The sequence below is a fragment of the Pan paniscus genome, chromosome 11 (genome assembly GCF_029289425.2).
Source record: "Pan paniscus chromosome 11, NHGRI_mPanPan1-v2.0_pri, whole genome shotgun sequence".
Lineage (NCBI taxonomy): Eukaryota > Metazoa > Chordata > Mammalia > Primates > Hominidae > Pan > Pan paniscus.
The window spans coordinates 14186988-14214417 of record NC_073260.2 but is presented as its reverse complement, the minus strand read 5'-3'; the positions used below and the strand labels follow the sequence as shown (position 1 = coordinate 14214417).

At 40.8% G+C, this 27430-nt stretch overlaps 2 protein-coding genes across 5 annotated transcripts in view; one reads left to right on the top strand and one right to left on the bottom strand.

Annotated features, from left to right (window-relative positions):
* Positions 1-3418: 3418 nt before the first annotated feature.
* Positions 3419-27430, bottom strand: part of PPP6C (protein phosphatase 6 catalytic subunit) — a 43291-nt gene continuing 19279 nt past the window's right edge. For 2 of the 4 annotated variants that reach the window (XM_003808050.5, XM_034929046.3), the window contains 6 exons: positions 27331-27426; positions 17071-17136; positions 14455-14596; positions 10134-10213; positions 9761-9970; positions 3419-6107 (listed from right to left, as the gene is read on the bottom strand). In XM_003808050.5, the coding sequence (XP_003808098.1) occupies positions 5859-6107; positions 9761-9970; positions 10134-10213; positions 14455-14596; positions 17071-17136; positions 27331-27426 (843 nt within the window). In that variant the 3' untranslated portion in view covers positions 3419-5858. The remainder of the gene's footprint in view (positions 6108-9760; positions 9971-10133; positions 10214-14454; positions 14597-17070; positions 17137-27330; positions 27427-27430) is intronic. The other 2 variants (XM_055117610.2, XM_055117611.2) reach the window with 1 other exon arrangement.
* On the top strand, positions 7330-7821 carry LOC134728562 (ribose-phosphate pyrophosphokinase 1-like). The gene has a single exon (XM_063594210.1). It carries the CDS (start codon positions 7477-7479, stop codon positions 7819-7821), a length of 345 nt encoding a protein of 114 aa, XP_063450280.1. The 5' UTR covers positions 7330-7476.

The window sequence follows — 27430 nt, the reverse complement described above, 5'->3', positions numbered from 1 at the left end:
TCCTGGCTCTGCGTCCTGCATACCACACACCTGCTGGCGCCCCTCCACCTCTGCACCACGCCAGGACCGAAAACAAGCCCTGAAATCTCCCAATTTCCTCTAGCAGGTGAGACAGTGAGGCAACTCTCACAAACGTGTTTCCTTTTAAGCCACCTCGAATGCGATCCTTGTCCCTACATCTTGCTGAAATTGTCTCACAGCTCACAGCTACCCCTCAAAAAGGACCCAGCCAGAAAACTCTAAGAATCCACCAAAATAAAGCATGGTTTGGATGCTCAATCCTCTGCAGAAAAGCTCACTAGCTTGGGTGCAGGCTTTTAAGAAAGTAAGATTTTTTTTTAATTACCATGAAAGAAAAATCAGCACTACAAACAGAACCAATGCCATACTAAAAGCAACGTGTTCCATTTTGAAAGGCCTGGACAAATTTGATCCCTGAATGGAAGCTGACCATCCTGATTCTGTGACCACTGCAAGTTCTACACCAATTAATCAATTTTAAAATAAATTGTACTGTATTTTTTGACAAACAGGCATGCAAAACTGCCTTTCATAAGCATAGTTACCCTTCTTCTGCTTTAACAAAGCCATCCTTGAAAATAAGACTCAGCTCATTAACGTATTATAAAATTCTTGAAGGTGGGAAGGCCTCTCTAAATCTCTACTCCTGTGTGAACTTGTTTGGTATATTCTCAGCATCTGTTCAGAGTTGGGAGGAGGCATAAAACTTTCTCTTAAGTCACTTCCATTTTATTAGAACATCTTTTATGCCTCAATAATATGACAGCGTCGAGTAGTACATGTCAACATTGGGGTGGGGAAAATCTCTCATTGATCTCCATAAGCGGCAAAAATTAGGATACTAGTTTTTCACAAAACCAAATGTATTTGGTGTAAAGAGCTGTCTTTTCTTCTGAGATGGTCCTACCTACATCTTTAATGGTAAAATGACTTTCCATTTATGAAGTAATACTGACGGTAAATTGTAGTAGGATTTGAAAAATTGCTTTGAAAAAATGTCAAATCTCTGTTGGTCCCCCAAATTAGTATTTCATGTAATCCTAAAGTCACAGAACCACAAATCACCTCAATCTCAACTAACAGTTTCCACCCATATTATCAAGCCAGAGAGATGAAAGAACTCCAGAATAATTTGTGTCAGACGAAGGGGGATCATCAACTCACTAGAGAAGTAATCTTGAAATATTTATTATATTCCTTATTAAAAATCCATTGCCTGCTTTTTAGCATCTTCCATAATTGACCAATCCTCACTGATATATGGCAGATATTGTCAATAAAACAGGACCTATTCATTTCTTACGCCTTCCCAAAAAGGATCCTCGAGTCTTCACATTGTGTCCAAGTGATCTCTGCTTATTTTAACTCTGTAAGACATACAAATCCCATCATTCCAGTCCACATTTAATTCACACTTCCTCTTTATCTTCCCCAATTACTCCATCCTACATCAAACATTTCCTTGTCCAGATGTGTTGTACTTACAAAATCTACACTATGTTAGCAATTATACATTGCCTTGGATTATTCTTCCAAACTACAATGAATTTGAACAAATGGCCTATGAGTATGAGCCCTTAATAAAAGGCAGCTTTGGACCAGATACTGGGTGCTTTGTGTGTGCTATTTTTAATAGTGAGATTAACCCTGCCTGATATTCTCTTATTTTAGACACAGAAACTTAAGATTCAGAAAATTCAATTTGTTCAGGGTCACACAGCTACAATAACCAATATTGCTTAAAATAGAGCGCTAAAGAAATGCTCTGGTGTGCCCTCTAGGGATTCAAGTTCCAGCTCTCCTGTGCAACGTTAGACAAGTCACCTATCCTCTCTAAGCCTATTTCCTCATCTAGGGGGAGAAAAGTTCTAGAGAAGGATGAACAAGATTAATTAATTTTTTTGAAGTTTGGGCTGGGCACAGTAGCTTATGCTTGTAATCCCAGTGCTTTGGAAGGCCGAGATAGGAGGATCTCTTCAGCCGGGAGTTCGAGACTAGCCTGGGCAACATAGGGAGACCCCCATCTCTACCAAGAAAAAAAAAAATTAAAAGGTAATATAGCCATAGACCCATACAGCAAGGGCATCACAAAATAGAGAACGTAACAATTTAGCATATATGCTGTATACAGGTTAGTTGCTATTACTGCATGACAGAGCTGGGGTTTCCACCCAGATCTGATCCCAAAGCCTGTGCTATTCCAGAATGCCTCCATGCAGTCTTTTATAACCCACCATTTATATACAAAAGCACAGTGCTGCTGAGCATAGTGGGTGCCTAGGGATTGAGTGGAATATACTTATGTAGTATTTTTGTTGACAACACAAATCTATAAATGTCATGCATTTTTGAATTAAGAAAACATTTGAATGATCTAAGCCAGCATAAGCCTACTCTCATGAGGGCACAAATTCACCAATAAATTGATACGGAAATAGAAAACAGGAGGGGAATGCAGAACCAACCTTCCCCAAGCATCTAGTGTGTCTGGCATCATGCTAGGGGACTTTCCAAATGTTTCTTTTTGGTTTACTACCGTGTATCTCGTCAGCATCACTACACACTGTAAATATACAATTTAAAGAGTTGTGATGATCTCATGAAGCATAGTTCTGGGCACTGGATCGAGGTTGTAACAATAAACATTGCCTTTAAAGAGTTGGAACACTTAGCTCAGAGTCAAATGCAAAACAAAACAAAAAAAGTTTCACTTTTGTTCACCAGTCAAGCAACCAAGTGGAGGAATAAGCATTTTTTAATTTCTTATATAAAATGCTAACTTCTTGTCAGGACATACTACGGACTATGCATTAAATTTTTTGACAAACTTCCTATAATCTTTTTATTAATTTACACTGAGGGAATATAGCACCTTTCATCCAAAGAACTGAAGGTGCTTTACAAACATTAGCATTTAAAAAACAATTACATTTAAAAATCTGGATTCTTGATGTTAAATCTCTTCGACTCCAGATACACAATTTCCTGGAAGCTGATGGAAAGTGATTCTATTTCTGACAAGAAAGAGGCTCAGAAAGAGTCCTAATTTGCTTTCACAGTACAGGCATTTTCCAAAACCTGGTTCTGGGCTTACAAAGCACACACACACAAATCTTAATGCAATGAACAATATTTCAAACCTTATTTCCCAAAGCAAAACCTAGGGCTTAAGACGTCAAAATCTTCCAACAGTTCTAGACATCCAGACAGAATAGGAGCTGATGCAGATTGCATATGAGATATACTGTTGATCCAGGTGTTTTAGGATCACACTCAAATGAATATAAAGTAGTGAAACTTTTTGGGGAAACACATTAACTTATAAAAAGCTAGCCAAGAGCATATCGGCCAAAGGAGGAAAGGGAGTAAATGGCAATTCAAAGTAGACAGTTCTCACTAGAGCCTAGGGCACTTTATTAGAAACCAAGTATATCATAGGCAAATAAAAATAGTTTTTACCCCCATTGATACAACATAAGGGATTTTACATTCAGCCTAGATATAGGGAGTAACAAATCCTCCTGCCCATAAATCTATGACTTGCAAGTATCTTCCACCACATGATAACTCTATATAGTACATATAGTACATAGCCCTTATTTATTGAAGGGATCCAAAATATTCCTTGTAGGCTCACAAAGTCCAATACATTAGCTCTCTCTTCCCTTTACACGTCTAATAGTAAAAACTATTTTTTCCATGCAAAAAGCCATTATTCAGTTGAAGAGAAATCAGGCAAAACAGAGATGGCAGATAAGGAATGGAGAGAATATTATTGGCACGTGCCCAACTAGTGACAAACAAATGCAGTACACAATGACTTAAAAATAAAAGTCACATTATAGGGATAACAAAAACAACTACATCAATCTAAGCTAAGGAGTGTCAAACAGGGAGGGCTGGGAGTTACCGGTTCTATTAGTACAACTTAAGTGGAAAGCAAGCACTTAAATACAATTTATGGTAACAGGAAAAAAAAAAATACTGCAGAGAGCTGTTCAAAGACCACACCAAGTTGTCTGCATCATTAATTTCCAGTGTTTCACAATTAGTAAAATACATAGCTACATATCCCTGTGAGATAAAAATACCTTTCCACCTGAATTACACTGGGATCAGGGCAGTAACACGAAGCTACTGACCCAACATTAGTTCAAGCGTGTGCAGCAAATGTCTTAGCCACCTCTTTCATATAGCTACATAATTAAAAACTATGTAAGGAGCTGGGTGGTTTGAGGGAAAAAAATTAAATCAAAACAGTATTGTGCTCATTTAATAAAAGAAAACCCTGATGAAAAATTATATGCCAAGAAGCTTAGACTATAAAGATTTTTATTGCATTTTTAGGTAACCTGGAAGTTCTTATCCTGAAGGGGAAAAGTTGGTTTTCAAAACTACCTGAACAGATGCTAAAGTGCTTTATTAATTGGCTGGCTTCACAAGTATTTCCTGGAATAACAAAAATTAATCATAGTAAAGGGATACCAACTATTTCACAAAATGTACATTCCAACATCATTTATGACTACAGTCATAAGAGATACTGGAATACTTGTCCTTATTAAGTGGACAGTTGCATATTCAGAACTGATCATCACAACCCTTTGGATATTCAAATTACTTACACAAAGCTGAAATATGGTATCACAGACCTTTGCAAAAAAGAACAACTTGTTTCTTTTTCTACACTTTAAATAATCTGCTTCAGATTACAGTTCACAAATACAAGAGTCCTAACTTTTCAACCTTTCCAGTTGCAGTTTAAAAATGAACACTTTTTAAAAGTTAAGGTCAAGTGTTACAGCAAGAGAAGAATGATTCCTATTGAAAAGTACATAGATTTTAGTTAATAATACTCATGATAGATTGTAAACTGGATTGATCACATTCTACTCAACTGGTATCAAATTAACACATCAGCATTACAAGTATTAAATGTTTTTCTATTACTATAGAGGATATAAACCAAAACATTAATATGGCAGTTATGTTCTTTAGGCACAGTTTAGTGATTTTTTTAAAAAATAAATACTATTGAATTTCAATTGAAGTTTTAAACTCAATAACCAAAGGGTCAAGAACTCTGATTAGGAAAAAAGAAAAGACAACTTTACGCTAACAATGTAAGCTGTTTAAAATTTCTAACACTTAACCTATCTGAGTTTTATTTAAGATTACTTTATTAAAAAATACAAGGAATCTGAAAAAAGATCAATACAATTATCTTAAAGTACAAAGTCATAAGCTGTAGCAGTTTTTAACTAAAATTTAAAAACACAACAAGGAGGGCAGCCCTTTAGACCAATTTATTATATATCCATTTAAAATATCATCCAACAAAGGACAATGAAGTTTACATCTGGGACAGGTATACATAACTTGAGGCATTTGGAGTCCATCATGCCCACTGAATAACAACTTTGCTGCTGAAATTTCTTAAAACTTACCAAACTAAAACAAAAGGCTGAATGATACAAAAGGAGGAGTATTTAGGTGTAATCTGTCAATTGGCTTTTAAAAAAAGGAAACACATCCTGTTTCCCAGACCAGTAAATAAGCAAGAGCTACATGCAGCAGTGTGAGTATTAAGACATTTCTCAAGTCTTCTCAAATGAGTCCAGGGTGGGGATGGGATGGGGGAAAACTGATAGAAAAACTTTGCTATAGACACCACAACAAACAATAAATTTAGATAATTTAAAATTAAAAAAAAAAAAAGGCAAGAGGCAGCATTTCAGCAGCAAAGTGCTCAATAAAAAGTATATTGTAGAGGGTAATACAAGAAAATTGGGGTAAGAAGAGGGCAGAAAAATGGGTCAGCAGGATGGGCGAAGGCCTCAAAGGAAATATGGCGTTGTCGTTCTGGGAGGAATAACACGTTCTGAATCTGGAACTGCCCGGAATAACTTTGGTTCTCTTGTATTTACATCTTTGAAGACCATGATCGAAGCAATATTTCCACAACGATAGCAGTAATTAGGAGCAGACCATACTGTCACCAGCTTCTCATCAAACATAAATTTATAGCCTTCGTGCACTAGTTGATGTGCTCTGCAGATGAGTTTTAAGTTGTTGATATGAACAAACTGCAATTTAGAAAGGCACTGTAAGTACTTAGCACTTAAAAAACAATCGGCCTACATAATCATTTAAATAAAATACCAAATCCTATTACTACTAAAGGCATCAAGATTATAGAACGCACTCTATAATTATCTCCAACAATTTAATAAGTTTAGGCAAACAGCAATTTTGGCCTGAGTCAAGTGCACAACTATGGAAACTGTACAGCTACATAAACAGTTAGAAATTTCTGGAAGAAAAAGCATTCAATAGGTACTATGAAACAAAATTTTGTGTTTTCTGATTTAATAATAAAGATATTGCTATCAGTATCTACCATTTACTGAAGGTTTAGTATATGTAGATGTTGCAATAATTCTGAAAGAGATTATTCTTTTGCAACTTAAGGAAACAAAAGCTCAGACTAGATAAATAACTTATCTAAATTAAGATACACTGATGCAGGATCAGAATCTAGTTTTTTGACTTCATTATGATGCTGGAGCACTTCCCAATATAAGGGGTGGGTGTGTGTGTGTGTGTGTGTGTGTGTGTGTGTGTGTGTGTGTGTGTGTGTGTGTGTGTGTGTTTTAATTGAAAACAGTTGAAAGTCCAAAGTGTGTGTGTGTGTGTTTTAATTGAAAACAGTTGAAAGTTCAAAGTATTGCCTATCTTGAAGATGGCGGAGTAGCATCGCAAAGAGATTAGTATTGAGTCTCTGGGCCGACTTTGGTTGCAGTCTCTGCAGCAGCAGTGATCACTTAGTGAAGAGTGCTTAGGGTAGTTGGCCAGGATCCTGAATATCAAAATCTTCAGCAGCAGCTCCCACCAGGGCTTATCTCAGAAAACTGCCAATCGCCTGGGCCTGCAGCTCGGCAAGGTAGTGATTGAGAAATTCAGCAACTAGGAGACCTGTGTGGAAATTGGCAAAAGTGTACGTGGAAAGGATGTCTACATCATTCAGAGTGGTTGTGGCAAAATCAATGACAATTTAATGGTGCCTTTGATCATGACTAATACCTGCAAGACTGCTTCAGCGAGCCAGCTTACTGCAGTCATCCCATGCTTCCCTTATGCCCAGCAGGATAATAAAGAGTCAGGTGACAATCTCAGCCAAGCTTGTTGCAAACATGCTATCTGTAGCAGGCGCAGATCATATTATCACCATGGACCTACATGCTTCTCAAACTCAGGGCTTTTTTGATAACCCAGTGGACTATCTGTATGCAGAGCCAGGTGTCCTGAAGTGGATAAGGGAGAATATCTCTGAGCAGAAGAACTGCACTATTGTTTCATCTGATGCTGGTGGAGCTAAGAGAGTGACCTCCATTGCAGACAGGCTGAATGTGGACTTTGCCTTGATTCACAAAGAAGGCCAATGAAGTCGACCGCATGGTGCTTGTGGGAGATGTGAAGGATCTGGTGGCCATCCTTGTGGATGACATGGTTGACACTTGTGGCACAATCTGCCATGCAGCTGACAAACTTCTCTCAGCTGGAGTCACCAAAGTTTATGCTATCTTGACTCACAGAATCTTCTCTGGTCCAGCTATTTCTCACATCAACAACGCATGCTTTAAAGCAGTAGTAGTCACCAATAACATACCCCAGGAGGACAAGATGAAGCACCGCTCCAAAATACAGGTGATCAACATCTCTATGAGCCTTGCAGAAGCCATCAGGAAAATTCACAATGAAGAATCCGTTTCTTACCTATTCAGTCATGTCCCTTTATAATACAGTAACTTCTGAGGCTTTTTAAGAATAAAATCCACCCCACCCCTTGTTTTCCCTTGGTATTTGATGACGAATTCAGCAGAAGACCCAGCTTGCTCCAGTGTAGCTTTCTATATCCCACATCAGGTATATCTGAGCTTATCCGAAATGAAGAAAGAAGGATTGAGATTAACTGCTGGGACTTCCTATCTGCATTGTCTCATTCTGGCTTCCTTGATGATTCTGTGAGCCTTGCAGCTTTAACTATAGCTCAGCTGTTACAAGATTTCAGACTTTTGAGGATGTTGTGTGGGGGTGTTTGACTGTGACTGGAGAAGCTCAGACTACTCTGCATGTGAATGCTTCAGGGTTTTCTTTGTTGAGAACAACCAGCAGCAAAGCCAACCCATGTGTGAGCAGTTCTCCCCAAGGTCTATGCTAAATTATGGCAAGAGCCCTGGGCAACCCCAAACCTAGTCCCGGTGGCTGAGCACCCTGTAAGGCAGGAGTAGGCAGTTGGGCTTGAGCAGCCATTGGGTAGGGGGTAGGGGGTGGTTGAGGGGGGAGGCAGCACAGTGCAGCAAATGTTTCTTGGGAGGAAGAAGCCTGATCCATCATCATCTGCTTGACTATGTAGCTTGGATTCTCTTTTGTACCTACTCCTTTGATTTGGCTTTACCTTCATCCATCTTGATCCTTTCCTGGCCAAATATCCTCTTGGGCCCAAATGAACACTGTACCGTAGTCTTCTGGAAAGCAAATGTGCTTCCTGCTATGTAATCGCTAACATTCACATTACATGATTTGCTGTAGCTTGATCTTCCTTAGCCTACTACCACTGCGGCAGTAGGTTTTAGGTGGTATCATAGTGCCTTTTGATTAACTTAAGTATTTAATTTTCATCTTCCTTCTTTGGATCTATTTGGCTTTTCAAATGAACAGAGATTTCTGTTAAAAAGAAAAAAAAGATTTGACGTAGGCTGGGCGCGGTGGCTCACGCCTGTAATCCCAGCACTTTCGGAGACGAAGGTGGGCAGATGACCTGAGGTCAGGAGTTCGAGACCAGCCTCACCAACATGGTGAAACCCCGTCTCTACTAAAAATACAAAATTAGCCAGGCGTGGTGGTGTACACCTGTAATCCCAGCTACTCGGGAGGCTGAGACAGGAGAATCGCTTGAATCCAGGAGGCAGAGGTTGCAGTGAGCCGAGATTGCACCATTGTACTCCAGCCTGGGCAACATGAGCGAAACTCTTGTCTCAAAAAAAAAAAAGATTCATGTTATTGTCTCTTGTAGAGGAAACTAATAAAGTGTCTGTATCTGTGTGATTTGAGGTCTTTGAGAAAAAAAAAAAAGTATTGCCTATCTTGGTCTTGCCATTTTGTTACTTAACTATAGTACTTGAAAGGAAAGGGGCTGGCCAGGTGCGGTGGCTCACACCTATAATCCCAGCACTTTGGGAGGCTGAGGCGGGTGGATCACCTGAGGTCAGGAGTTCAAGACCAGCCTAGCCAATACGGTGAAATCCCATCTCTACTAAGAATACAAAAATTAGCCAGGCATGGTGGCGCACGCCTGTGGTCCCAGCTACTCAGGTGGCTGAGGCAGGAGAATGGCTTGAACCTGGGAGGCAGAGGTTGTTGCAGTGAGCCAAGATCACGCCACTGCACTCCAGCCTAGGTGACAGAGCAAGACTCCATCTCAAAAAAAAAAAAAAAGGAAAGAACATTTACTTTATACATTATTACCAAATGGATGCTGGAGTAGGTGCTTTCACTGTGTCATCTTATTTAACCATTAAAGAAAGACATACGTTAATAACTAAACTAGAAATTTAATATCCACAGCCACCATATTTTGAGTAAGCTAGACTACAAGTTTGTTATCTAGGGCCACCATAGTTCTCTATGCAGCCCATTAGCAATCCACAAATTACTTTTCCAAAAATGTTGGCTTTACCTCATTTGTGACCTTTGCTCCAAAAAGCCAACCTGCTCCTCGGGGACTGATAGCCCAGGTATCCACATCTTCAGGATCTGACCAAACCAGATCACAAAATGCTCCTTTATGAGGAATTTCCTGATTCCGTTCGATGGTTCGAATTTGATCCAGTGTTTTGATATCAGGAGATAAACCACCATGGACACACAAAATCTGCTCATCTATTAACTAGCAAAAAAGGATAACAAAGAGTTGAACATATAACCTCAGGCATATCTAAACTCATCAGTGAATACTAAAGATATCAGTATAATTGAGATGACAACTAGATAAAAATATGCAATGTGTTATTGGCAGGAACGTACATGAGACTTTAAAAATAGAAACTTACAGCTGCTACTGTGAGCATGTCAAAAACTTTGGTACAGTATCTCCAGGCATTAGCATTTCCATATTTGGTTTGGCACTCATCTGTGAAAGAAACAGAAGGGTTTTAATTAATGAATCTGCCAATAAAAATAAACAATATATCCAATACTAGAGCAGCCTTCAGTACAACAGAAATTCAGCTTAAACTAGGATAGCAAGATATGACACATATTTAGTCCTGCTAGGACCTCCACATAGAGCCAAAAGAACGCTAGTGACTAACTACATACAGTTATATGTCCCTTAACCATGGGGATACATTCTAAAAAATGCATTGTTAGGTGATTTCATCGTTGTGTGAACATCATCGGATGACCTTACATAAACCTAGATGGTCTAGCCTACTACACACCTAGGCAATATGATATAGCCTATTGCTCATAGGCTATAAATTTGTGCAGCATGTAACTGTACTAAATATCATAAGGAAATAGTAACACAATGGTAAGTATTTGTGCAATAGGAATTTTTCAGCTCCGTTGTATCTATGGGACCACTGTCATATATACAGTCCATCATCGACTGAAATGTCATTATGTGGCACATGACTGTATTTCCTAAGGATGTAGTACTGCTCTTCATTCCTGGAATGGACCTAAGAAGCAGCTGAAATTATTAGCCAAAATGCTATCATTAGAAGAGTTAAATACTAATTTCACACAACCTGAAGCAAATGTTTTAACAGTTATGTTAATATTAGGCAATTCTGGTAAGCAGATAAATTTATTTAAGGAGACAATTCTAGCAGGATAAACAGATCAAACAAATTAGAGGATCCTTAGTTATAGGAGCATGAGCAATTCCTAACTCTTCTCAGGGCTAAGTTGTCTCTTCTGAGATTTTCTGCAAATCGCGCGACTAAACACTTGAGCTTCAGTGGATCACAACTGAGGACAGATTGCCAATCAGGTTCTTACAAATTCTCAGTTGAACACTCTTTCTGCTGCCTACGTAGTTTTTTGTTTTTGAGACAAGGTCTCACTCTGTTGCCCAAGTTGGAATACAGTGGCACAATCAGCAGTGGCGCGATCACAGCTCACTGCAACCTCAACCACTTGGGTTCAAGCGATCCTACCACCTCAGCCTTCTGAACAGCTGGAACTACAGGCAAGTGCCACCACACCTGGCTAATTTTATTTCTGGTAGAGATGGGGATCTCCCTATGTTGTCCAGGCTGGTCTTGAACTCCTGAGCTCAAGCAATCCTCCTACCTCAGCCTCCCACAGTGCTGAGAATACAGATGTGAGCCACTGTACCCTGACTGTCTACATAGTTAATAGGGTACACACTTCCTTTGTTAACACCATGGAAGCTCTGTACTTTGGCTTCTTCCATAATTTTAGAAAAAAAAAACCTGACATATCACTATTGCCTTAAGTGAAGCTGAAAATGATATAGGAAAGAAGTCTGCAGGTTATGACCAATCCCCAAGATTTTCTCAATTATATATCTATGTGAAGCAAGATTGTTATGTAAACTTGCCATAAGAGAGCCCTAACAATGAGCTCAGGTTGCAGGCAGGGATCTTGAAGTTGGCTCAATATTAACTGCCCAGTATGTGTTTATCAGTGTGAACTGAAGTCCCAGTGTAAAGTCATACAGGGATATTTTACTCCTTGAAAATCAATATAAGTCCTATAATAACTAAAATTATCTTATTCAAAACATATGTCATATGGCTGGACATGGTGCCTCATGCCTGTAATCCCAGCACTTTGGGAGGCCGAGGCGGGCGGATCACAAGGTCAGGAGATTGAGACCATCCTGGCTAACACGGTGAAACCCTGTCTCTACTAAAAAATACAAAAAAATTAGCCGGGCATGGTGGCGGGCGCCTGTAGTCCCAGCTACTTGGGAGGCGGAGGCAGGAGAATGGCGTGAACCCAGTAGGCAGAGCTTGCAGTGAGCGAAGATCGCACCACTGCACTCCAGCCTGGGTGACAGAGCGAGACTCCATCTCAAAAAAAAAAAAAAAAAAAGTCATATATTAGCCATATATAACAATATGTATTTTATATATTATACATGTAGCATTAGTTACATATATATAGTAGGTGTGTGTGTTTTTATAACATTAGTTTTAGTACTGTTTTCACTGAGCTAATATCATAGTATGTTATCCAAAATATTGATTATTTTGCAAAAGAATCCAAAAGTTGTATTTCAATTGGTGTTTATTTTGTGAATGAAAATAAAAAGTAACCTGTAGAAAGGAGATAAATATTACCTAACTTTACACGTATTAAAAAAATCATATAAAAACAATAAATTCTCAAAATTTCTCTAATTGATAATGGCAGACAAACTGAAGAGTAAGAGAGTTCAGATTATCTTTGCTTTGTTTCATTTTGAGACAGCCTCACTGTCATCCAGGATGGAGTGCAATGGTGCAATCTCGGCTCACTGCAACCTCCACCTCCCGGGTTCAAGGGATTCTCCTGCCTCAGCCTCCCGAATAGCTGGGACTACAGGCAAGTGCCACCAAGCCCAGCTAATTTTTGTATTTTAAGTAGAGACGGGGTTTCACCATGTTGGCCAAGATGGTCTCGATCTCCTGACCTTGTGATCTGCCTGCCTCAGCCTCCCAAAGTACTGGGATTACAGGCATGAGCCACCACACCTGGCCCAGCCTATCTTTATAATGAAAGAAGATAATTCAAAATATAAAATTTAAATCTAAAGGGTTCTGCAATTAATGTTTCCAAATCTCTCAATATCTGTCTTAATTGTGCTCAAGGAAAATCCAAATTCATAATCTTGACAGTTCTATTTCCCTGAAGGGGCTTCCTAATAAGCTCGCTCTCTCTTTCTCTCTCTTTCAACCAAATAAAAGTTTTAAAGAATTAGCTAGTTTGCTTTTTTTCCTTTCTTGAGACAGAGTCTGGCTCAGTTGCCCAGGCTGGAGTGGAATGGAGCGATCTTGGCTCACTGCAACCTCCGCCTCCTGGGTTCAATCAATTCTCCCTGCCTCAGTCTCCTGAGTAGCTGGGATTACAGGCCCCTACCACCATGCCCGGCTAAATTTTTTTTATTATTATACTTTAAGTTCTAGGGTACATGTGCACAACGTGCCGGTCTTTTACATATGTATACATGTGTCATGTTGGTGTGCTGCACCCATTAACTCGTCATTTACATTAGGTATGTCTCCTAATGCTATCCCTCCCCCCTCCCCCTACCAGTGCCCGGCTAATTTTTGTATTTTTAGTAGAGACAGGGTTTAGTTGGCCAGGCTGGTCTCGAACTCCTGACCTCAGGTGATCTGCCCGCCTCAGCCTCCCAAAGTGCTGGGATTACAGGGGTGAGCCACTGCGCCTGGCCTATTTTGCTGTTTATGACTAAGTTCTGCTTCTGATCCCTGAGGTCCTAGCATTCTCTGGAGTGAGCATACAGAGATATATGTAAAAGGATGTATAACAGCAGCTTAAAAACAACTCTAAAGTCCAATGATAGAGGAAAAACTGATACATCAATTATGCTACATCCATATGGTATATGAAGCAGCCATGAAAATAACATTAATAAAGTGAAAAAATCAGGTATGTCCCCATTTTAGTGTGCACGTGTTTGTACATATATAAACACACATAAACACACACACACACATACAAAATGGATGAGAATGGACTCTCAAATTTGTGCAGAACATTCACCTTCAGCAGATTCTAGATTCCCACTCCAAAATATTTTGGTTAATAAATCTGTGGTGAGGCCCAGCATTCTCCTTTTTTTTTTTCTTTTTTTTTTTTTTTGAGACGGAGTCTCCCTATGTCGCCAGGCTGGCGTGCTGTGGCATGATCTCGGCTCACCACAAACTCTGACTCCTTGGTTCAAGCAATTCTCCTGCCTCAGCCTCCCGAGTAACTGGGATTACATGCACACACCACCACGCCCAGCTCATTTTTGTATTTTTAGAAGAGACGGGGTTTCACCATATTGGTCAGGATGGTCTCGATCTCCTGATCTTGTGATCCGCCTGCCTCAGCCTCCCAAAGTGCTGAGATTACAGGTGTGAGCCACCCCACCCGGCCGGCAATCTACATTTTTAATGAGAACCCAGGTGATTCCAGCTACACTTTGAGGCACAGATCTAGAAAGATGCACACCAAAAAGTTAACAGTGGTCTTCTCTCGAGCATAAGATTTTCAATTGTTTGGGAGGAGTGAAGGAGTGAGGATGTGGGGAAAATAATATACATAAAGCATGTGTATGACTTGTGTAGCTTTGTTTTCCAAAGAGGAAAGTAAAATAATATTCAGAATCAGAGAAATAGGAATTCTTACCATAAAATCCATAGACCTGTGTTATCTGTCTACTCTCATGATTTCCTCGCAAAAGTGTAATACGATCAGGCCATTTAGCCTTTAATGCAAGAAGGTAAGTGAAGGTCTCCAAACTATAGTAACCTCTGTCTACAAAATCACCCTGTGAAGTAAAAGTTTACAGTTACAAACAATACAATAGCCACAATATTCTTTTCAAATTATATCAAACTGTACAAACATATAGTTTATAACTACAATAAAGAGTTACATACTGAATTATTTGGAAATTTGATTTTAACAAAAAAATAAAATAGACGTAAACAAATTTTTTCTATTAAATGTTTATACAAACAAGATTTTTGATTCCAGGGAAATCTACAAGAATCTGCTGTGCCATTCTCTCAAAAACTTTCCCTGAAAAAAAAAACCACCATTTTTTTTTCTTTTTTTTCTTTTTTTTCTTTTTTTGAGACAGAGTATCACTCTGTCACCCAGGCTGGAGTGCAGTGGCACAATCTCGGTTCACTGCAACCTCCACCTCCCGGGTTCAAGCGATTCTCTTGCCTCAGCCTCCTGAGTAGCTGGGATTACAGGTACAAGCCGCCACCACGCCCGGCTGATTTTTGTATTTTTTGTAGAGACGGGGGTTTCACCAGGTTGGTCAGGCTGGTCTCAAACTCCTGACCTTGTGATCCACCCACGTTGGCCTCCCAAAGTGCTGGGATTATAGATGTGAGCCACCACACCTGGCAAAACCACCATTTTTTCAATCCTCTATTACCTACATTAGTTGATTTGGTCATCTGCTAACCAGTATTTTTTAAGTTTTGGTTTTTTTTTTTTTTTAGATGGAGTTTCACTCTTGTTGCCCAGGCTGGAGTGCAATGGCGTGATCTTGGCTCACTGCAACCTCCCCTTCCTGGATTCAAGTGATTCTCCCGCCTCAGCTTCCTGAGTAGCTGGGATTACAGGCATGCACCACCAAGCCCGGCTAATTTTGTTGTTTTTTTTTTTTTTTAGTAGAGACGGGGTTTCTCCATGTTGGTCAGGCTGGTCTCAAACTCCTGACCTCAGGTGATCCACCTGCCTCGGCCTCCCAAAGTGCTGGGATTACAGGCGTGAGCCACTGCGCCCGGCCAAGTAATTTAATTTTTTAAAATTCAATTTTTTTTTTTTTTTAGAGATGGGGTCTCACTATGTTGCCCAGGTTGGTCTAGAACTCCTGAGCTTAAACAATCATCCCACCTCAGCCTCCCAAGTAGCTGGGACTACAGGCATGTACCACCATGCCCAGGTAAAATAATTTTCTATTTTAAGAATCATTTTAACTGTATTGGAAGAGTTGCCTACTTGAAGAAAAAAATTTTTTCTAAAAGCAAATACCATAATTATAACAGCGTTCTAGGCTCAGTTTTGCATTTAACAACCATATATGATAATATACTATTTACACTTCCCATTAATGTCTGACTTGGGCCAATATTACACCAATAGGAAAACAGCTGAAAGAATAGGAAAGTGGCCGGCATGGTGGCTCACCCCTGTAATCCCAGCACTTTGGGAGGCCAAGGCAGGGGCCGAGGTGGGCGGATCACGAGTTCAAGAGATCCAGACCATCCTGGCCAACATAGTGAAATCCTGTCTCTACTAAAAATACAAAAATTAGCTGGGCATGGTGGCGCACGCCTGTAATCCCAGCTACTCGGGAGGCTGAGGCAAGAGAATCACTTGAACCCAGGAGGCAGAGGTTGCAGTAAGCCAATCGCACCACTGCACTCCAGCCTGGCAACAGAGCGAGACTCCGTCTCAAAAAAAAAATAATAATAAGAAAGTGACCCAGAAACTTTCAGAAGGAAAGAAAATGAGAGAAGGATCCAGAAAAAGTTCAACAGTAACATTACATTCCAAAAGAAAAGCAAACATCTATAGCAAATGTGTATGTGTGTATATTAATCCATCCATAGATTAACGAGAGATAAAAATGAATGCTCGAAAAGTCTGAATAAGTAATAGTCAATTGAAGATTTTTGCCTTAAACCAAGGGTTCTGGGTTATTTTTTATGCCCAACCATTACTGACAGCTACAACCCAACCCTATCTACAGTGGCTTACTAAGGCAATTAATTAGAGGACATAGTTAAATGTAGAAAAGTATACAATCACCTTGATATGGTTTGGCTGTGTCCCCACCCAAATCTCATCTTGAATTCCCACATGTTGTGGGAGGGACTCGATGGAAAGTAATTGAATCATGGGGGCAAGTCTTTCCTGTGCTGTTCTCACGACAGTAAGTCTCATGAGATCTGATGGTTTTAAAAACAAGAGATCCCTGCACAGTCTCTCTCTCTTTGCCTGCCGCCATCCACGTAAGATGTGACTTGGTCCTCCTTGCCTTCTGCATGATTGTGAGGCCTCTCCAGCCATGTGAAACTGTTAAGTCCATTAAACCTCTTTTGTAAATTGCCCAGTCTCAGGTATGTCTTTATCAGCGGCGTGAAAATGGACTAATACACATCTTTTAATATACTGAAATAGTGACTGTCACATGGTAAAGAATTATTATGCAATTTACATTTAATAAGTCAGATCCTTTCCATTTTAAACAAGCACTTGATATCACTGGTGTTTACATACCATAAATATGTAGTTTGTGTCAGGAACCTGACCTCCAGTTCTGAACAGTTCACAAAGGTCATAAAACTATAAAAGAAATGCAATATATGCTGATTACAAATTCCTGTTAAGAAGCAAAGCAACAAAACTGAGAGTGAAATGTGTAAAGAAGCAGCTAAGAGGACTCCAAATATTTACATTTTTAAGAAATAAAGTGTAAGCCAAACTGCCAAGCACACAGTTCTCAAGACTAAAAAAAGCACTAAATAAAGCTCAGTTACCATAAAGTCACTCCTAGATTATTATCATAGGATTCCCTTTCTCATTTTCTTTCATACATCTCCCCATCTATCTCTTGAGAATTCTGACATCCTTTATCAATTGTCTAATTTCTCAGTAAGCTAATCTAACAGCCCACCCAAATTCTGTATCTATTTTAATGAGACAAAAGATTACAGAAACAAGTGGATACCTCTTTTTCTTCCAAACTGAACTTACATGACACTCCAGTGTTATACAGAGATCTTCCCACATTCTACAGTTAGAGTTATATACCCTCAGGCTCCACAGCCATGGAGTGTCTCCTCAATGATCAGTTAAAAAAAAATTATATATTTCATCATATTTTTTGTTTTTTGTTTTAAGACAGGGTTTGGCTCTGTTACCCAGGCCGGAATGCAGTGGTGCAATCATAACTCACTGCAGCCACAAATTCCTGGGCTCAAGTGACCCTCCTACCTTGCCCTCCTCAGTAGCTAGGACCACAGTTACACACCACCATGCCCAGCAAATTTTTATAGAGACAGGGTCTCGCTTTTTTGCCCAAGCTGGTCTCAAACTACTGGCTTCAGGCAATCCTCCCACCTCAGTCTCCCAAAGTGCTGGGATTACAAGTGTGATCCATGACACCCAATGATATTTCATCATACTTCTATTTACTGAAATTTGGTAACTGGCAAATTGTGCATTTGTCAAATTTCAGTCCACTAGATTATTACCCTAGCCCTAATTTCCAAAGAAAGCATTACAGTTTTTCTGGAAGAAAAACGATTTTGGATTAAGGGAATTGACTACAATACATTGGACCAACTACAACTAACAACTTCTAACACATTCATCTTTTACACTTGAAATAAAATTATCATTTAAACTTTTAACACTTAATAGGAATCTTACTCAAAGTGAAGAAAACTGAAAGTGAGATGTTAACTACTGAAAGAAATAAAGTAACACCTTTTATAACAATGTTCCATAAGTCTAAAAAGTCAGACAAAAAAAAAAACAACTTTAGGAAGCTTAATATAAAATGTATCTGAAAATTAGCTAACAGGCCAAGCTGCTCACACCTGTAATCCTGGAACTTTGGGAGCTCACGCCTGTAATCCCAGCACTTTGGGAGTCCCAGGCAGGCAGATGACTTGAGGTCAGGAGTTCAAGACCAGCTTAGCCAATGTGGTGAAACCCCATCTCTACTAAAAACACAAAAATTATCCAGGGGTGGTGGCCTGCACCTGTAATCCCAGCTACCTGGGAGGCTGAGGCACAAGAATTGCTTGAGCCCAGGAGGCAGAGGTTGCAGTGAGCCAAGATCATGCCACTGCACTCCAGCCTGGGCAACAGAGCAAGATTCTGTCTCAAAAAAAAAAAAAAAAAAAAAAAAAGTGTTATGGTCCGGGCACAGTGGCTCACACTTGTAATCCCAGCATTGTGGGAGGCTGAGGCAGGTGGATCATGAGGTCAGGAGATCAAGACCAGACTGGCCAACATGGTGAAACCCTGTCTCTACTAAAAATACAAAAATTAGCTGGGCATCATGGTGGGCACCTGTAATCAATCCCTGCTACTCGGGAGGCTGAGGCAGGAGAATCACCTGAACCTGAGAGGTGGAGGATGCAGTAAGCCAAGATCACGCCACTGCACTCTAGCCTGGGTGACAGAGCAAGACTCCGTCTCAAAAAAAAAAAAAAGTGGGCCAAGCACAGAGGCTCACGCCTGTAATCCCAGCACTTTGGGAGGCCGAGGCAGGTGGATCACCTGAGGTCAGGAGTTCGAGACCAGCCTGGCCAACATGGCGAAACCCAGTCTCTACTAAAAATACAAAAATTAGCCAGGTGTGGCGGCGGGCACCTGTAGTCCCAGCTACCTCAGGAGGCTGAGGCAGGAGAATCATTTGAACCTGGGAGACGGAGGTTACAGTGAGCCAGGATGGTGCCACTGCATTCCAGCCTGGATGACACAGCAAGACTCTGTCTCAAAAAAAAAAAAAGTATTATGACAACATTTAAAATATCAAAAGAAACAGCCTTCATGACTAACGTAAGTGAATATCTTAAATTAAGATCTAGGAACCCAAGGACCTTATGAGGCCATGAATAAAAATTATGACGAAAACCATGTAGCAAAATGCAAAAATCATTAGGGAAAAGAATGGAATACAAAACTATACCTATAACTACACAATTCTATTATGTAAAAAATTGAGTAGTTATATACACAAAGTCAGGAAGTGAACATTAAAAAGTTTTGTAAGTCAGTTTTTTAATAAAAATATGGTAGAAGAGTGAGTATCCTTAAACTTTTCTATTGATGTTTTACAGATATCTGTTTTTTTGTTTTGTTTTGTTTTTTTGAGACAGTCTCACTCTGTTGCCCAGGCTGGAATGCAATGGTGCAATCTCGGCTCACTGCATCCTCCGCCTCCCAGGTTCAAGTGATTCTCCTGCCTCAGCCTCCCGAGTAGCTGGGATTACAGGCGCGTGCCAATAGCCCCAGCTAATTTTTGTATTTTTAACAGAGACGGGGTTTCACCATGTTGGTCAGGCTGGTCCTGAACTCCTGACCTTGTGATCCGCCCGCCTCGGCCTCTCAAAGTGCTGGGATTACAGGCGTGAGCCACTACGCCTGGCCAGATATCTGTTCTTAAACAAAAGCTTTTAAAGTTTGTATTTACCAGACACACAGGTAGACGATTAAATATTCTGTGTCAGTGATACATAGGTTCCCATTTCCCGAGAACTTGGGCAATTCTTTTTTTTTTTTTTTTTTTGAGACGGAGTTTCGTTCTTGTTGTCCAGGCTGGAGTGCAATGGCACGATCTCAGCTCACTGCAACCTCCACCTCCTGGGTTCAAGTGATTTTCCTGCCTCAGCCTCCCGAGTAGCTAGGATTACAGGTATCTGCCACCGCACCCCCGCTGATTTTTGTATTTTTATTAAAGACGGGGTTTCACCATGTTGGCCAGGCAGATCCCGAACTCCTGACCTCAGGTGATCCACTCGCTTCGGTTTCCCAAATGCTAGGATTACAGGCATGAGCCACAGCACCCGGCCCTATTTTCATCCTACATTACTAGACACCTACCTCATCGTCAAATAATATCTACCATCTACTCTATGTCTCTCCCTCACTCTCTTTTTTTGAGATGGAGTCTCACTCTGTTACCCAGCCTGGAGTCCAGTGGTGCAATCTCAGCTCACTGCTGCCTCTGGCTCGTGGGTTCAAGCAATCCTCCTGCCTCAGCCTCCCAAGTAGCTGGGACTACAGGCACGTGCCACTACACCTGCCTAATTTTTGTACTTTTTTGTACAGAAAGGGTTTCGCCACACTGGCCAGGTTGGTCTTAAACCCCTCACCTCAGGTAATCTGCCCGCCTCAGCCTCCCAAAGTGCTAGGATTACAGGCGTGAGCCACTGCACCCAGCTACTCTGTTTTTCATATTTCAGATACTCTGCTCCCATTTTAAACCAAAAACAATCTTGAGAAGTAGATTTTTTTCTTTAATTATCATTATTTTTGAGATGGAGGCTCACTATATTGCGCAGGTTGGTCTAAAACTTTTGGGATCAAGCAATCCTCCCACCTCAGCCTCCTGAGTAGCTGGAACTACATGTATGTACCACTTTACCCAGCCTGGGAAGTGGATTTTTTTTTTTTTTTTTTTGAGACGGAGTCTCGCTCTGTCACCCAGACTGGAGTGCAGTGGCATGATCTCGGCTCACTGCAACCTCCACCTCCCAGGTTCACGTCATTCTCCTGCCTCAGCCTCCCGAGTAGCTGGGACTACAGTCATGTGCCACCATGCCCAGCTAATTTTTGTATTTTTAGTAGAGACGGGGTTTCACCACATTGGCCAGGATGGTCTCGATCTCTTGACCTCGTGATCCGCCCGCCTCGGCCTCCCACAGTGCTGGGATTACAGGCGTGAGCCACCGCGCCCGGCTGGGAAGTGGAATTTTTTTTTTTATCAGAGGCAAGGAAACATCCAGTCTGCCCAGTAGTTCTCAAACTTTTTGGTTTCAGGATTCATTTGTGATCTTAAAAACCAGAGGTCCTGAAAATCTTTTATGTAAGTTTTACAAATCAATATTTACCATATTAGAGATTAAAACTCAGAAGTTTTAAATATTTAAATGAATTTTTAAAAATTAATAACATAGGCCAGGCACGGTGACTCACACCTGTAATCCCAGCTACTTGGGAGGCTGAGGCAGGAGAATCGCTTGAACCCGGGAGGCAGAGGTTGCAGTGAGCTGAGATCACACCATTGCACTGCAGTCTGGGTGACAAGAGTGAAATTTCATCTCAAAAAAAAAAAATCAATAACATACCCATCAAAAAGTATCACAAACACATTTTAATGAAAAATTAACTTTTCCAAAACAAAAAAAATTGTTTAGTGAGAGGAGAATTCACATTGTTTTACATTTTCACAAATCTCTTCAGTGTCTGGCTAAATAGAACATGGCTAGTCTTAGAACTTGCCTCTGCATTCAGTCTGTTGGGAATATACTAAGTAAAGCAGATGAAGAAAATCCAGCTTCACAAAGATATGCAGTTACAAAAGGAAGGAGTATTTTAATAACATTTTCAGGTAACTGTGCATACTCTTTAAATACTGTACCAAAATTTGACAAGTGGCAGTTTATGACACTTAAAAGTTAATCGCAATATGAAATCTGAAACCATAACAGTAATCTTTTGCTTTTTTTTTTTTTTTTTTTTGGAGACAGGGTCTCTCCCTGTTGTCCAGGCTGGAGTACAGTGGCACATTCTCAGCTCAGTGCAACCTCCACCTCCCAGGTTCAAGCAATTCTCATGCCTCAGCCACCTAAGTAGCCGAGATTACAGGCACGTACCTCCACACCTGGCTAATTTTTGTATTTTTAGTAGAGACAGGGTTTCACCATGTTGCTCAGGCTGGTCTCAAACTCCTGGGCTCAAGCGATCCGCTTGCCACGGCCTCCCAAAGTGCTGGGATTGCAGGTGTGAGTCACCAGGCCTGGCCTATAATAGTGATCTTTCACACCCTGTTACATTTGTTATCTTACACTTTGAGTAAATGGTAAACTAGTAATTTGAAAAATGAAAATGACATTGCATTTTATATCATCAAAAAACCATATTTGTTAATATCACTGCTCATCTCATCTCAGGAAAGTCTTTTAAGTGTCGGAAACTGTTAGCCCCATAGTGGTGGACTCAGATTTTCCAAAATTCCAATTTTTCATTAGTAAATTTCATCGGCAACAAATACTGTCAATTGTTCTCCTTGAAGTGACTGGCCCACTTCCTTCACTTTTGCAAATATAGTTGCCAAATACCCAAGTCTAAATAATCACAGTTTGTCAGTCATTCTCAAGTAAAAATAGTGTTCCATAAAAAAGCAGTTATTTTAACTCATGACTCAAAGAATTTCACAAGTATTTTTTTCTTTTTTTTTTTTTTTTTTTTTTGAGCAGAGTCTTGCTCTGTCACCCAGGCTGGAGTGCAATGGTGAGATCTCAGCTTACTGCAACATCCGCCTCCCAGGTTCAAGTAATTTTCCCTGCCTTAGTCCCTGAGTAGCTGGGATTACAGGCACCCACCACCACACCTGGCAAATTTTTATATTTTTTTAGTAAAGATGGGGTTTTGCCATGTTGGCCAGGCTGATCTTGAACTCCCGACCTCAGGTGATCTGGTGCTGGGATTACAGGTGTGAGCCACCGTGCCCAACCCACAACTACTTTTCCTTGAGTAAACTATCTTTCTTCAGCATGCAGTAGATATGATTTATGCATACTTCCCATTTCATCACACAGACTTTTTTTTTTCTTTTTAGATGGGGTCTCACTCTGTTGCCCAGGCTGGAGTGCAGTGGCACAATAATAGCTGACTACAGCCTCAAACTCCTGGGCTCAAGCAATGCTTCCACCTTAGCCTCTTGAGGAGCTAGGATTTACAGACTCACACCACCAAACCTGGCTAATTTTTTTCTTTTTAATATTTTTAGAGATGGGGGCCAGGTGCAGCGGCTCACACCTGTAGTCCCAGCACTCTGGGAGGCTGAGGCAGGTGGATCACAAGAGGCCAGGAGTTCGAGACCAGCCTGGCCAACAGGGCAAAATCCCATCCCTACTAAAAATACAAAAATCAGCCAGGCGTGGTGGTGCATGCCTGTAGTCCCAGCTACTCGGGATGCTGAGGCACAAGAATCACTTGAACCCGGGAGGCAGAGGCTACATTGAACTGAGATCACACCACTGTACTCCAGCTTGGGTGACAGAGCGAGACCCTGTCCAAAAAAAAAAAAAAAAACAAGAAATAAAAAAAAGGCCGGGCATGGTGGCTCACGCCTGTAATCCCAGCACTTTGGGAGGCCGAGACAGGAGACAGGAGGATCACATGAGGTCAGGGGTTCAAGACCAGCCTCAGCAACATGGAGAAACCCCATCTCAACTAAAAATACAAAAAGTTAGTCAGGCGTGGTGGCACATGCCTGTAATCTCAGCTACTCAGGAGGCTGAGGCAGGAGAATCGCTTGAACCTGGGAGGCAGAGGTTGCAGTGAGCCAGGATCGTGCCATTGCACTCCAGCCTGGATAACAAGAGAGAAACTCTGTCTCAAAAAAAAAAAATTTTTTTTTTTTTAGAGATGGGGAGTCTCAGGCCGGACGCAGTGGCTCACGCCTGTAATCCCAGCACTCTGGGAGGCCAAGGCAAGTGGATCACCTGAGGTCAGGAGTTTGAGATGGGGGGGGGGGGGTCTCATTTGGTTGCCCAGGCTGGTCTTGAACCCATGGCTTCAAGTGATCCTCCCACCTCAGCCTCCCAAAGTGCTGGGATTATAGGCATGAGCCATCATGCCCAGCCAGACTTTTCAAATAATGGATATTCTAAAGGATTGAGAGTTAAGTGAAACTGGCATTTTATTTTACTATGCAGGCATGTTGGTGAAGAACTCAATGATAATCAGCATATTCTAGTGTCATTCCCTTGGTTCATGCTAAGGCACGAGCAGTTTTACCCTCCATTGCCTCTGTACCACCTTAGAGACCCAAGGGTCCACAGGCCACACTTAACGAATTTGTGAGCTAGCTGAAATGGCTTCTTAAACAACTAATATATAGCCAAGCCAGGATTTAAACCAAGTTGTATCTGACACTGAAATCTATAACTCCTCACTATATTACACAGCTTCAATGCTTCTCAGCACAACATGCTTGCTAACATGTTTATTCATACTTATAACCCAATCCTGCAATTCCAGAACAGGCCCCAGAGGAAGATAAGTCCCAAAGGATACATTTTACATTGTATTTAATCAGTCAATAGCTATTTAGAGGCTCAAATCCCATGTTTCTGATTAGCAATCTTTTGTTTGTTTGTTTTTCATTTTTTTGAGACGGAGTTTCGCTCTTGTTGCCCAGGCTGGAGTGCAATGGCGCGATCTCGGCTCACCACAACCTCCGCCTCCCAGGTTCAAGCAATTCTCCTGCCTCAGCCTCCTGAGGAGCTGGGATTACAGGCGCCTGTCACCACACCTGGCTAATTTTTGTATTTTTAGTAGAGACGGGGTTTCACCATATTTGCCAGGATGGTCTCGATCTCTTGCCCTCGTGATCCACCCACCTCAGCCTCCCAAAGTGCTGGGATTACAGGCATGAGCCACCGCACCCGGCTTATTTTTTATTTTTTATTTTTTCGAGACAGAGTCTCACTCTATTGCCCAGGCTGGGGTGCAATGCATGATCTCGGCTCACTGCAACCTCTGCCTCCCGGGTTCTAGCGATTCTCCTGCCTCAGCCTCCCGAGTAGCTGGGATTACAGGCACGCACCACCACACCTGGCTAATTTTTGTATTTTTCGTAGAGACAGGGTTTCACCATGTTGGCTAGGCTGGTCTTGAACTCCTGACCTTCTGATCTGCCTGCCTCGGCCTCCCAAAGTGCTGGGATTACAGGCGTGAGCCACTGCACCTGGAACAATTGTTTTTTAAGGAACACATACAACATAAACAATTGTTCACGGTTTGGTGGTGGTCTTAAAATAACATGTACAAAAGAAACCCAAATTAGTTTCAAATCTCAATCTGCCCTGTAGTAGCTGTGTGTGAGTTTGGGCTATTTCTCTTCAATCTTTCAGTCTCCCTTTCATTGTCTACAAAATAATCCTATCTCACAGGACTTTGGGAAAAAAACTGACACAGAATATGTGAAAAAGTACTTTGTTAACCTCAAAACACAAGATAAATGTTAGCAAGAACTGCACATTTGACTGAAGGTATATATAATAGAAAAGTTCAATTTTATGCTTCCAATTTTAGTAGTTCGAGGTTGGTCTCTAACTTTCTGACCTTTGATCATGGCTGTACTTCACATCTTAAAAAGTCTACAACTGGGGAAAACACTACACTGGGGGAAAACATGACTTGGTTTATTCCAGTTTTCAGGAATGTGTTAAGACACTGCTTATATTAATATCCTTTATGTTAGCAAAATACAAATGTTTATTTTGAGAGAGAAGTTACATAGAAACTTCTACACTACACTGGGGGAAAACATGACTTGGTTTATTCCAGTTTTCAGGAATGTCTTAAGACACTGCTTATATTAATATCCTTTATGTTAGCAAAATACAAATGTTTGAGAGAGAAGTTACATGGAAATTTTAGGAAATCAATTCCTAAAGTCTACTCTAAAGAACTGTAATTTTAACAATCAAAGATGACATAATGGGACCTCCATCTAGGAGGTGATGACATGCAAGTGTCAGATTTTTTTATAATCTAAAAAATCCAGAAAACACCTTGAAAAACCAAAAGAAAATCAGCCTGTAAGTAAGTAGCCAAAACAAGACTTTACTCATGGAGCAGCCCCTAATCAGAGTCAATTTACACACATTTCTGCTCATTTACACAGTCATATTTAAGGCAGGGAAATTGCACAGGTGACAGTAAGTCCTGTTGGCATCCTTTAAAGACTACATTGTTTGCAATGTATTATTAAGTCTTATGGCCCCAACTACACTGTATGCATATAGCACTCTATGAGTAATCTGTTCAGCTTTCATTTCCCAGTGAAAAAATTCTACAAATATACATGAGACTAAACACTGACAACAGAATCTAAATATGAGGTATGCCCCTCCTGTTACTGCTTTGAAATTTTTTTTTTTTTTTTTTTTTTTTTTTTTACACAGAGTCTTGCTCTGTTGCCCAGGCTGGAGTGCAGTGGTGCGGTCTTGGCTCACTGCAACCTTCACCTCCCGGGTTCAAGAGATTCTCCTGCCTTGGCCTCCTGAGTAGCTGGGATTACAGGCACGCACCACCATGCCCAGCTAATTTTTTTGTATTTTCAGTAGAGACGGGGTTTCACCATGTTGGTCAGGCTGGTCTCAAACTCCTGACCTCACGATCCACCCGCCTCAGCCACCCAAAGTGCTGGGACTACAGGTGTGAGCCACCACGCCCGGCACTGCTTTGAAATTCTTACAAACACCCAGCAGATGAAAAATTGAGCTAAATATTTTCTAGCTCATTCATCAGTGATTTGCTGTGACATCATGGACCAACAATTTTATTTTTCTGTACCTTTGCTATTCTCATTCCCACTAAAGAAATGATAAATTTTCAACAATATATGACAGGAGAACAGAAATGAACTGAATGAAAAAAGTGCCTGACACCAAAACATCTCCTGTTAATCATAGTTATTATGAGCAGTATGTGTTTGTACTTTATATCTTCTACCTACCCCCAACCCCACCATTCCACAGAAAACTAATGCTGCATTATTCACTTCACAAATGTAATTATCAACAAATTCCATCACTAATTTGACCACTGCTTTTATTCACCAAAAATGTAAACCAGGAATCATTTGTGTCACAGAGACTGAGGCAACCTAGCTTACCACCAGTTGTGTTTGTTGATGTTGTTGTTGTTTTAATTTTGCAGCACATGTGAAAACACACATGGATCATGGACAGTACAAAACTTAAAAATCTGCTCATGAAATTTTACCTGTCCATGGATATCTCCACACACTGTTACTGGTGTTGATACTGGCTGAACATTTGACTCTTCTAAGAGGAGGTCACAAACGTAGTCACATAGCCGCTAT